Raw genomic sequence first — 12323 nt, 5'->3', positions numbered from 1 at the left:
GATTGCTACATAAAGCCTGAAAGGCTAGGAGACACACATTTTATAATTTTTGCATGTATGACATTTTGAAATAATTATATATAATATTTAATTTCAGAAAGTTACTTCCATAATTTTCTACAGTTTAGATTCCCAGTCATCATTCAATTACTCTGTGCCAACACCAAGTGAACAGATGCTGCCATAAGCCTTTACAATAGAACATGTTCAATTGCTTTACTGTCATTAAGAATGACAATCTCATTTTAAAAACAAGCTCGCTTATTTGTGCATAATTTTTAGAAAGGATGACTACAGGTTTCTAACTATAGTCATAACTATAGCTATATTAATAATAAAATTATTTTAATTTGAGGGAAACACAACCTTAAAATTTTTCAATGGTTATGAAAATTGTCAGAAGGGCAGATCCTATTCAAATGCATTTCCAGGGTACAGAGTGTTCCCTAAAGGGGCTCAATTACCTACATCTTTCCATTAAGAATAAAATAACCTTTTTGAAATTGAGGAGTCTTTAAAAGTATTCTAAATATTCTCTTCTTTCTTTTCCTATTTTTCAGATATTTCTTTGGCCATATTATTTTTAACCAGCACCTTTAAAGATCAGACCTAACTGTAAATTGTCTTTAAAAAGGTTTGTAACTAACTGACTTTATTTATTTACTTATTTATTTATAGAGAGGCTGGAGTGCAGTGGCGTGATCATAGCTCACTGTAGCTTTGAATCCCTGGGCTCAAGTGATCCTCCCACCTCTGCCTCCCAACTAGCCGGGACTATAGGTGCACACCACCACACCAGCAAAATTTTTTTTGTAGAGTCAGGGTCTTGCTATGTTGCCCAAGCTGGGCTTGAATTCCTGGCATCAAGCAATCTTCCTGTCTCGGCCTCCCAAAGTGCTGGGATTATAGGTGTGAGCCACCATGCCCAACCTAGACTGATTATTTTTAAGTGTGAAGCCTGTCTTCTATTTCTGTTCTGCATTTACTTTGTCATAAGCTATCAAGACAATGAGTTGCAGTTTCATAAGTTCAATATTCATAATTCAGAATAAAGTATTAAAGCTGTCATCTCATTTTTATTTTTGAACCAAAATATTTAAACATTCACCTTCAAACAAAAGGACAGATTAATCCTAAAGTAAGCAAGTAAATGATTTAGAAATCATTATAAAAGGCAACATTTTCCTCAGTCCTTTCCTTGACTTCTTGACTAGCCCAAGAACTAGATCTCAGTCCCTTTGTATTTTCTCCTCACTGGTCCCAAAATCATATGCCAAAGGTCAAAACCAAGAACCTTGCAGAAATAGTAGCCACTGTCTCCATCCAAGCCATAATCTGGCCACCAAATGTATTTCCGTGATGGTTTGCATGGGGTGGGAGGACCAGTTCAATGCTCTGAACGGAGGTGCCCCTTGTGGAAACCGCTCCTTCCTCTTCATCAAAAATGAGATCTGAAAGGTGGATGTAAACATTAATGATGGTGGAGTGAACCATAGGCCCTGGGGCTCCAGCTTTTCCTTCCCGGCAGTACATTCAATTCGGATTTATGGAAAAATTAAAGTGTTCTCAAAGGCTTAAGACTGAGCAAATTGACAGGTTCTACAGAGTGACTCTTATCTTAATGGTGAATATTTGCAGTGAATTGGGTTAAGATAATCAGAAAGGGCCTTTTAGAGATCGTATTCTAGCCTATAAAACAAGTCTATTGGAATTTTGACTAAAAGAATGGTTACATTGAAACTTGAGTTGTTTGTGGTGGGGTAGGGACAGATCAGGACAGGAAGGGGCAGAAATGTTGGGGGTGATGGGTATGTCATTATCTTGATTGTGGTGATGTTTTCACAGGTGTAAACTTATGTCAAAACTTATCGAATTGTATGCTTTAAATATGGGCCATTCATTGTTTGTCAATTATACCACAATAAAGTTGTTAAAAATAAAGAATCTGAGCTACAAAGGACCAGAGACACCAGGAAGCTTGAAACGCTACCTTCAGAATGGAAATGTGGCCTCCTGTGGAAACTGTTTGTAATGATTGCAGTCACAAGCAGGAAAGACACAGTCTGTTATACTTCTTCATGTCCTGCTCTCTTTTTTTTTTTTCAAGACAGTCTCACTCTGTCATCCAGGCTGGAGTGCAGTGGTGCGATCTCAGCTCACTGCAACCTCAGCCTCCCAGGTTCAAGCAATTCTCCTGCCTCAGCCTCCCGAGTAGCTGGGATTGCAGGTGCATGCCACCACGCCTGGCTAATTTTTGTATTTTCAGTAGAGATGGTTTTCACCATGTTGGCCAGGCTGGTCTTGAACTCCTGACCTCAGGTGATCTGCCTGCCTCGGCCTCCCAAAGTGCTGGGAATACAGGTGTGAGCCACCGTGCCTAGCTTTCTGCTTCTTTTGAATCATATCTGCTCCATTTACTAACAAATTGGTTTTTACTCTTAACAATGGAAAAATCATTTACTCTGGCTGCAAAGCAGTAAAATGTATTCAATTATGCTTTGTGCATCACGAAGTGAACCACCAGCTAGGTTTCCATCTCACACGCTATTGTTGGGGAGGAGGGGGAAAGGATTTACAAACTGGGGCACCATCCTGGCTGTACTGTCAGAGGCAGAGCTGAGCTTGCAGTGTGAGAGGGAAGACATGCCCAGCAACTCTTGGTGCTCTTGGCATAGTCACAGCTGGTGATCCAGAAGGGCAGTCATAGAAACCCTTAACTCCACTTCTTAATGTAATTTTGAGATTTATAATTAACTGATGATCTCTTTCATTTGTTCTTATTTCCAGTGATCGTTTCAGTCCCCAGCTTAAAACAAGTCAGTAGCTACCCATTGTTCTCGTATAAAACCCCAAATCCTTCCCATGGCCTGCAAGCCCTGCCTTCCTGGTCTGGCCTCACTCTCCCTCTCCCTTTGCTCCAGCCATGCTGGTCTTTTTTCACTTCTTCTGAGGAAGTATTATCTCCAACAACAGGGCATTTGTCACATCCGTGTTGTCTACGGCAATCCCCCTGGCCACCACCACCTGTGTCTTCAATTTCACTCGTACTCTGTGGCCCCCCCTTGGTCATCACTTCCTCAGGGGAGCCTTCTCTGACCTCCACAGCTCAACCCCACCCTCAGGGTCTCTCTAAGGATCTTTCTTTCATGGCTATAGTTTTATGTTATTTGTGTGCCCTTTTATTATGTGACCCACTAGAGCCTAAGCTTTTTGGTGCAGGGACTATGGATTTTTAAAATTCTCATATAATTCCTGAACATAGGTGCTCAATAAATATTTATTAAATGAAATGAATGAATAAACTTAGCTGATTTCCTTAACATTCATAGTCCTTACTGTCAACAGAATATTTTTAGGTAATAAAATAGTTGTACTGACACTTCTGTCTGCTGTTGATGAGAGTCCCCACTGGTCCCCATTTTTGCTTAGAAGTATCAGACACTCAACTATTTCCAGTTTGTTGGGCGTGGAAGAATATCTCACGTTGCTTATAATTTGCATTTTCCTGATACTAATGAGTTCCAACATCTTTTTACATGTATATTAAGTATTCTTGTCACCTCTTCATGAAATGTCTCTTTATATCATTTGCTTCAAATATTGCTTGTCTCATTTCTGGAGAATTTTTTTGCATGTTAGACATTTCTCTCTATTCTCCATGTCTTCTAACCTCCCTTACATATTTCTCATTTCTTTGTCTATCTGGCTGCATTCTAGTTAACTCTTTCAGATCTATCTTCCAGTTCCTTGTCTTATCTGCTGTTTCATTCATTCACTGAGTTTCAAATTTTAATTATTATATATTCTTTTTTATAGAAATTGTCTTGTTTCTTGCATTCTTAAACCTTCTAGGTTACCTTTTCTGTTGTTGTTGTTCTTGCATTATACTCTTGATACTCTTTTATTTCTTAAAACATATTAAGCCTCTTCGTCTTACTTGATAAATTCATTATCTGCTGTCTTTGTGGGCCTTGTTCAGACTTTGTGGGGCCTGGTGTCACTTCTAGATCTTGATGCCTTGCTTTATTTCTATCTTTTATGATTTTTCACTAGGATCTCATATTGCTTGGCTCTTTTTCTGTGGAAATTCTTGAGAGCTGGCTTTAAAGTCATTTCTTCACAAAGGAGCTGCATTTGCAGCTGCAGATCACCTGGGGTCCTACAACACAGTACCACTTTACACTAAAGTTTACTTGTTCTGTTTTAGCCCAGACAGGTCATGTGACTTCTGAGGATCCAAATCTGCATGAGGATGCACTTGTGATTGAATTCTCAAAGGGAGAGAATTTTTTTTCCCATTCCACCTAAGGCTAAGGCTCTCTGGAGGGTGAAATTTTTCTAGTTGACTCACTGAGGGAATCACCTTTTGGAGGTTCCAGCACCAAGGAAGGTTCCCTGATCCAACCTTCTCCCTCACATGGGCCCCTGGTTTTGTCTCCTGAGCCCAAGCAGGCCCATTACACACAAGCTGTATGTCCTCAGGCACCTGCTGGGTCCTCCAGAACAAATGCCAGCCCCAATGCTTCCTTGCACTGTGGCATTTGTGTTTTCTCACCATTTCTGGACTTCAAAGTTTTCTCTTATTTTTCTGCCTGCTGAGATGTGTTTGCAAAGATGTTTGTAAATATTTTTCCAGAAATTTTTGGTTTTACCCAACAATGAATCCACTATATTGAATCAAAATGGAATCACTTTCTAAAGTGATCTTTAAAGGAAATACACAATCTTAATCCCTTTCAATTTCTCTCTCTTTCTAAAATTGATTTTATTAGAAGATATTTTATACATATCCCAAGCTAGTATTGATTGAGGTTGTTTTCAGGCTAATGTTGCTTACTCAAATGGTACATTTTTTGTTTAAAATAAATTAATACAATTACCTGACTTCAAATTATGCTACAGAGCTGTAGTAAGCAAAACAGCCAGGCACTGGCATAAAAACAGACACCTAGACCAATGGAACAGAACTGGGAACCCAGAAACAGATTCACACACCCACAGTAAACTCATATTTGACAAAGGTGCCAAGAACTACATTGGGGAAAGACAAGCTCTTCAATAAATGGTGCTGGGAAAACTGGATACTCATATGCAGAAGAATGAAACTAGACCACTATCTCTTACCATACACAAAAATCAAATCGAAATGGATTAAAGGCTTAAATCTAAGACCTCAAACTATAAAACCATTACAGGAAAACATCGGGGAAACTCTCCAGGACATTGGTCTGGACAAAAATTTATTGAGCAGTACCCCACAAGCACAGGTAACCAAAGGAAAAATCAACAAACGGAATCACATCAAGTTAAAAAACATCTGCACAGCAAAGAAAACAATCAACAAAGTGAAGAGACAACCCACAGAATGGGAGAAAATATTTGAAAGCTATCCATCTGATAAGCGATTAATAACCAGAATATATAAGGAGCTTAAACAGCTCTATAGGAAAAAAATCTAATAATCTGATTAAAAAATGGGCCAAAGATTTGAATAGACATTTCTCAAAAGAAGACATGCAAATGGCAAACAGGCATATAAAAAGGTGTCAACATCACTGATCATCAGAGAGATTCAAATCAAAACTACAATGAGATATCATCTCACCCCAGTTAAAATGCCTTTTATCCCAAAGACAGGCAATAACCAGTGCTGGTAAGGATGTGGTGGGAATGTAAATTAGTACAACCTCTATGAAGAACAGTTTGGAGGTTCCTCAAAAAACTAAAAACAGAACTACCATCAGATCCAGCAATCCCATTGCTGGGTATACACCCAAAAGAAAGGAAATCAGGATACTGAAGAGATATATACACTCCCATGTTTGTTGCAGCCCTGTTCACAATAGCTAAAATTTGGAAGCAACCTAAGTGTCTATCAACAGATGAATGAAGAAAATGTAATACATATACACAACAGAATACTATTCAGGCATAAAAAAGAATGAGATCCTGTCATCCGCAACAACATGGATGGAACTGGAGATCATTATAAGTGAAAAAAGGCACAGAAAGACAAACATCACATGTTTTCACTTATTTGTGGGAGCTAAAAATCAAAACAATTGAACTCATGGAGATAGCAGAGGCATGCTTATGAAAGGCTGGGAAGGGTAGTGGGAGGGTGGGGATGGTTAATGGGTACAAAAATATAGTTAGAAAGAATGAATAAGACCTAGTATTTGACAGCACAACAGGGTGACTACAGTCAATAATAATTTAATTATATATTTTAAAATAACGAGTATCATTGGATTGTTTGTCACACTTGAAGGAGTGGATACCCCATTTTACATGATGTGATTATTGCACATTCATATGCTTGTATCACAATATTTCATGTATCCCATAAATATATACACCTACTATGTACCCACAAAAATTGAAGTGTGTGTGATAGTGATGGTCTCTGAAGGTGGGAAGTCAGATGGTAGGCAGACTTACTTTTTAACTATATGCCTTTTTATGCGTTTTACATTTTTTACCCCGTGCATGTACTATCTCTTTAAAAATAGTTTTTAAATAATTATAAAATAAAAAATTAAGAGAAGGCCTTATGAGAGACATTGTAAAGACTCAAATATAAAGCAGCTCCCTTCTTTTCTGAGGGATAACTTTAAAGAGAAACCACATACTTCCTATGAAGACACATACAGTATATACTGAAACCTGTAGAGGGAGGTGCTAGGTGAGGTTATACGTGCACCAGCATCAGCTATGATACATATGCAGAAATACATTGAGTTAGATGACTTTGGTGCAGAAGTTTGCTTATTTGGAGTTAATTTACAACCAATGAAAAAATAAGGTTTTCCCAGGTTCAGAGAGCAATTCAGGCTCGCAGTTCTGGCTTGGGTTAAGTAAACAGAACTGACCCTTTCTGCTGGCTTTGAGTGATCAAGTTCAATATGTGTACTTTGGATGTTCTTAACGTACTGTGTCATCATCCTGCTTTGACAACTTTACATTCACTCTACACTTGTAGATCAGGAACTTTGACCTGAATTGAGGTCATGCTAGCCCTAGTTTTCTTTCTGCATATCCAGAAAACTAACCATGATAATGCTCTTAAGATCTGGTTTTCTTACTCAAAAATTATAATTAAAATGCTTTCAAATTTTAAGTTTTTCCCCTATATGTCAAGCTTGCAAATAATGATCCAGTAGTATTTCTGAGATGTGCGTGCTTATACACATCCCAGAAATATCCTGCTTTTACAAAACTAATCTCATCTCTTTTCTTTTCTTCTGAAAGGATATGATCTGGATTCAATGTTCTGACTGTTCTAATAATATGCATTTTCATCACACAACATCTTGAAAAATATTCCAATCTTTTATGTTTGATATTTATAACCAACACAAACCCCTGGTTTCCTAAAAACATGGTACAAGAACAGAGATGATCTGGTTCTCTTCTTTTAGAACACACACCGTCCTGTCAGAAACCAACTCCATCAGATCTAAGGAGCAGCAGGTGGAGAAATCACACACTACACAGCAGCTTTAAATGTCAGAGTCTGGCTCTTACATTCTTTAAGATGAATTGCTTTTAAGTTCTCTGGCACCTTTGCTGGCATGGAAGTTAGTAAAATTTCCAAAAACAAAATCAGATCAATGGAATTAGGTTAAAAGTTGTTTTATGTGAAAGGATGTAGAATAATCTAAGTTAGGGCAGATTAAACAAAGCAGATGACAAAAGAAGACTTTGAAAAAATCCATAATTTGAAATTGAACTACGAACTAGACATGTAGATGTAGATCTAATCTGGCCAACTTTGTAACACACTGAAACTCAAGTCAATTGCAATCGTTTTATCTCTATATTTGAATGACTGTCATGTGTGCCTGTTACTAGTTTAGACTATCTCCAGTACTCAAAGTAAGTGTTGTGCAGACAAATTGTCTGCTGCTGATTTCACTTATTAGTGCAATTTGTACAACACCAGAAGAAGCCAGTGCAGCCACCCATGTTTACCTGGCTCATGTTACCTTGAGGGGGGTGTGAAGACAGCTTCAGTCACCGTCCTAGCAACCCTTCCCAATAGACGAACCCTCGCAAGGGAGCTCAGGGTAGCAGAGATCCCCATTCCTCCAAGACAAAAACATGACAACAATTTCCCAGTGTCTAAAGTACAGATTTGACATGAATCATCTCTTTCTTTTATAATTAACTTCTTACTCAATAATTATTTTTATCAATTATCTTTTTTTTTGAGTCAGAATCTGGCTCTGTGGCCTAGGCTGGACTGCAGTGGTGCAGTTTCGGTTCACTGTAAACTCCACCTTTTGGGTTCAAGCAATTCTCTTGCCTCAGCCTCCCAAGTAGCTGGGATTATAGGAGTGCATCACCATGCCCGGCTAATTTTTGTAATTTTAGTAGAGACAGGGTTTCACCACGGTCTCGAACTGATCTCAAGTGATCCGCCTGCCTCGGCCTCCCAAAGTGCTGAGATTATAGGCATGAGCCACCGCCAAGCCTCATCAATCATCTTGATCAGCCTGGAACCATGACCAAATTTCTCCTAGCTTGAGAAACAATGCCCCTTGACTTTGAGGGTCTCCTGTAGCTCCAGGCTATTTCCTTCATCCTTTACAGCATAGCTCCTATGAAGCATCTGTCTTTAACTGTTGGCTCTAATTCCTCCTCTGGAGGGGACCTCTCAAACAATAATAGAAATGACAGCACTTTCTGCATGCCTGACACTTTCTATATTAACTCATTTAATGCTCCCATAAGCCCATTATGTAAGTACCTTTATTATTCCCATTTTACAGTTCTCATTTTGTTTATTATTTACCTTGCCTCAGCAAGCTGAGAAAAGCAAGGTCAGAGGTTTTGGTTATAGACCTGTTACAGTACTATTCAGCATAACACAGAAGGAGATCCTGTCATTTGCAACAACATGCATGGAACTGAGGTCATTATGTCAAGCAAAAGAAGTAAGGCACAGAAAGACAAACATAACATGTACTTACCTATTTGTGGAATCTAAAAATAAAAACGATTGAACTCACAAAGATAGAGAGCAGAAGGATGGTTCTGCAAAGTCAGAGGACTTGGTTACATACAGACTTGGATAAGAAAAGTACTGGATAAGAAAATAAAAAGAGCAGCTTTGTGCTGGGGCAACCACTGACTATAAGAGAAAGATGAGCCAATGCATAGGCCCAGCTCCTAGCAATTCGCCTTTAGGAGTAAGTCCGGCGGGAGGAGGCGGCTTTCTCCAGGGTGGATGGTTTGGGGTGAGTGGGCCGATGGAAGCCTCCTGCTTCCTGTGGGGCTGGGTCCAGAGGCCAGAGAGGAGCAAGCTCCACCTCGGATGGCTGGAGTGAAGGAAAACACCTTGAAAGAAGTGAGTTCCTGCTAAATGCTAGTGCTGTTGTGGGACACAATGCCTCAGTTTTCCACAAAAGCAAAGGCTCTGAACTAGCCAAGCTGCTCTAAGAGCTGCAATGGCCACTGTGTCCCTCACTGTCCACATGTCCTGCAACAGATGACACTCGGGCTGTCGGGGCCAGGAGGCTCGCAGCGCTACTTCCCTCCCCACCCCCTGCATCCTTGTACATGTGCTTCAGACAAGCCTGGTGATAGTAGTGTTTACTTTGGCCTGTGCGTATGATATAAAGGTTATGGTAAACTGTCCCTCATCCCATTATTCCTCTAAGTAATTAAGGTCATCCAAGTGTCTCCCACACTTCTTCTAACCCCACATTTGCCGATGTCACCAATGCCTTCCTGATTCCCAGTCCAGTAGACAGGTTTTATTCCTCACTTCCTGGAACGCAGTTGACCACTTACTATTTCTTCCTATAACTCTGCTCCCTTGGCGTGTGACACTGCTCTCTCCAGCTCTCCCTGCACCCCTCTGATTAGTCCCTCCAGGTCTCCTTGGTAGGTTTATCTTTCTGGATCCTCTCTTAGATGCCTGTGCTTCGCAGGTTCTGTTCTTGGCCCAGCACCCTGTGGGCTGCAGGTTGTCTTCATATGAACTACTTCTCTAAGCAGTTTTCTCTCAGATAGAATCTCCCCAGCTGTGGTCTCTTCCTTTTGGATGTCCACAGGCACTTCAGACTCCATATGCCTAAAACTGAACTCATCATCTACCTCCTAAAAATTGCCCTTTCCTTCCCCTCAGATCCATGATCTCAGTTCATGGCACAACTGCTAACCAGCTGCTCCAAGCAGACACCCAGGAGTCAGCCTATGCTCCTTCTTCCTCACCCTTCTCCCCACAGCCAATCAGTGACCCTATTTTGTTGGCGTGATCTCATGTGTATTTTTAAACTCTTTCCCTCCTGTCTTTCCCCAGTATCACTGCCTGGTTTAGGCACCCCTCGCCTCTCGCCTGGTCTCTCTCCCTCTAGCCAGAGTGACCATATTAAGTGCAAACCCAGTCATGCCCTAACCCTGCTCAAAATCCTTCAATGGCTCCCATCAAGAACAGAAGAAAGGCCAAGCTTCTCAGCATGGCCCAGGGAGCCTCCAAGACACAATCCTACCTTCTTCCTCTCCCGCCTCCCTCTACCTTGCATTTTCTCTCTAGCAATACTCTTGTGTTGGTGGCTTCCCAGCACACAGTGTGCTGGTTCATGCCTCCGTGCCTTCACCCTCACTGCTACCCACTTCCTTGACTTCCCAACTTTCTTCTCATAGCCCCTCCTGCAGTGAGTCTCTCGTGAACCCCCAAGGGCCCTTCCTCTGGGCTCCCACATTACTTAGAGTCTACAGCTCTCTATTCACTTACTATATTATTTAGAAACTATTAACATGTCTGTCTCCAGCACTAAACTACAAGTTTCTCAAGAACAAAGACCCTGCATTTTTCATGTTTATGCCTCTAGTGGCAAACAGGTTCCTGGCACATGACAGGCGTTTCATACAGAATTGTTGGAAAGAACTACCAGTCAGTGTGTTAGTCTTTCCTTTCTGCTGAGAGGGAAGGAGTCCTTCCACTTACATGACTATCAATGATTTTATCCACAATCACACACACACACTCCATCTAGCATGCACCGGGGCACACTGGCCAGCACCTCACGCATCACAGGGTCACCCTCTCCCTCATGGGCAGCAGCTTGATCTAGAGAGTTCCGGGTAAAAGGATGGAGAATGACCTTGAGACATGTGATTCAGATGAGGAATGACTTGGAGAGTATGGAAGCAGTTCTTGTTAAGAATCTCTGGATGAATATGCACAGATTTCAAAAGAACTGCTTTCTGCCAGGCTTGGTGACTCACGCCTGTAATCCCAGCACTTTGGGAGGCCAAGGCGGGCAGATCTAAGGTCAGGAGTTCAAGACCAGCCTGGCCAACGGTTGAAACCTCGTCTCTACTAAAAATACAAAAATTAGCTGGACGTGGTGGCGCATGCCTGTAGTCTCAGCTACTCTGGAGGCTGAGGCAGGAGAATCGTGTGAACCTGGGAGGCAGAGGTTGCAATGAGCTGAGATTACACCACTGCACTCTAGCCTGGGCGACAGAGTAAGATCCCATCTCAAAAAAAAAAAAAAAAAAAAAAAAAGAACTGTATTTTGACATTGTCAATCAGACTTCTGGTTGTTTAGTGGCTTATTTCTACTTTCTCCTTATGAACTCAGGTAGCATAATTTCAGTGAGGACAGAAAGCTTTTTTAAAAGACATAACTGCAGAAAGGAAGACCAGTGAAACTAGGGGAACTGCATATACTTACTAAAAACTGTGTTAAATGCTTGAGCTTTCCTAAGATGTCCTAAGAGATTTACTTGTCATGCACAGTATGGGTTTGCTCATTAGCAAGTATTTTATCTGTCATTTCATTTCTTCCTTGGGATTTTAGGGATGAGGAGACAGCAGGGTTTTGTTTTTTATTAATCGTTGTCTCATCTGCCTCAGGGTTGTTCTCTTGGTTCAGCTATTTCATTACTTGAGCAAAATGCATTTGAAATGTATTTTGGTGCGAGACCAGCTTTACAAATGGAGACTTGCTCTTCTTAACACTGTCATTTAATGATGAAGTCTTCATTTCCTTAAAAATAACTTGGTCTGGGCTGGGCACAGTGGCTCACACCTGTAATCCCAGCACTTTGGGAGGCCGAGGCAGGCGGATCACCTGAGATTGGGAGTTTGAGACCAGCCTGGCCAACATGGTGAAACCTGGTCTCTACTAAAAATACAAAATTAGCTGGGCATGGTGGCAGGTGCCTGTAATCCCAGCTACTTGGGAGGCTGAGGCAGGAGAATTGCTTGAACCTGGGAGGCAGAGGTTGCAGTGAGCCGAGTTCGCACCATTGCATTCCAGCCTGGGCAACAAGAGCGAAACTCTGTCTCAAAGAAAAATCCAAGA

At 41.0% G+C, this 12323-nt stretch overlaps 1 protein-coding gene across 1 annotated transcript in view; it reads right to left on the bottom strand.

The window, feature by feature from the left end:
* ACOT12 (acyl-CoA thioesterase 12) overlaps positions 1-12323 on the bottom strand; it is a 64300-nt gene that overhangs the window by 16471 nt on the left and 35506 nt on the right. The window contains exon 6 of the mRNA XM_032156929.2: positions 1295-1451. Within this exon, the coding sequence (XP_032012820.1) occupies positions 1295-1451 (157 nt within the window). The remainder of the gene's footprint in view (positions 1-1294; positions 1452-12323) is intronic.

Source organism: Hylobates moloch, unplaced genomic scaffold (genome assembly GCF_009828535.3).
Source record: "Hylobates moloch isolate HMO894 unplaced genomic scaffold, HMol_V3 SCAFFOLD_6, whole genome shotgun sequence".
Lineage (NCBI taxonomy): Eukaryota > Metazoa > Chordata > Mammalia > Primates > Hylobatidae > Hylobates > Hylobates moloch.
The sequence above is the reverse complement of the archived record's forward strand: the minus strand, read 5'-3'. Positions and strand labels throughout refer to the sequence as shown.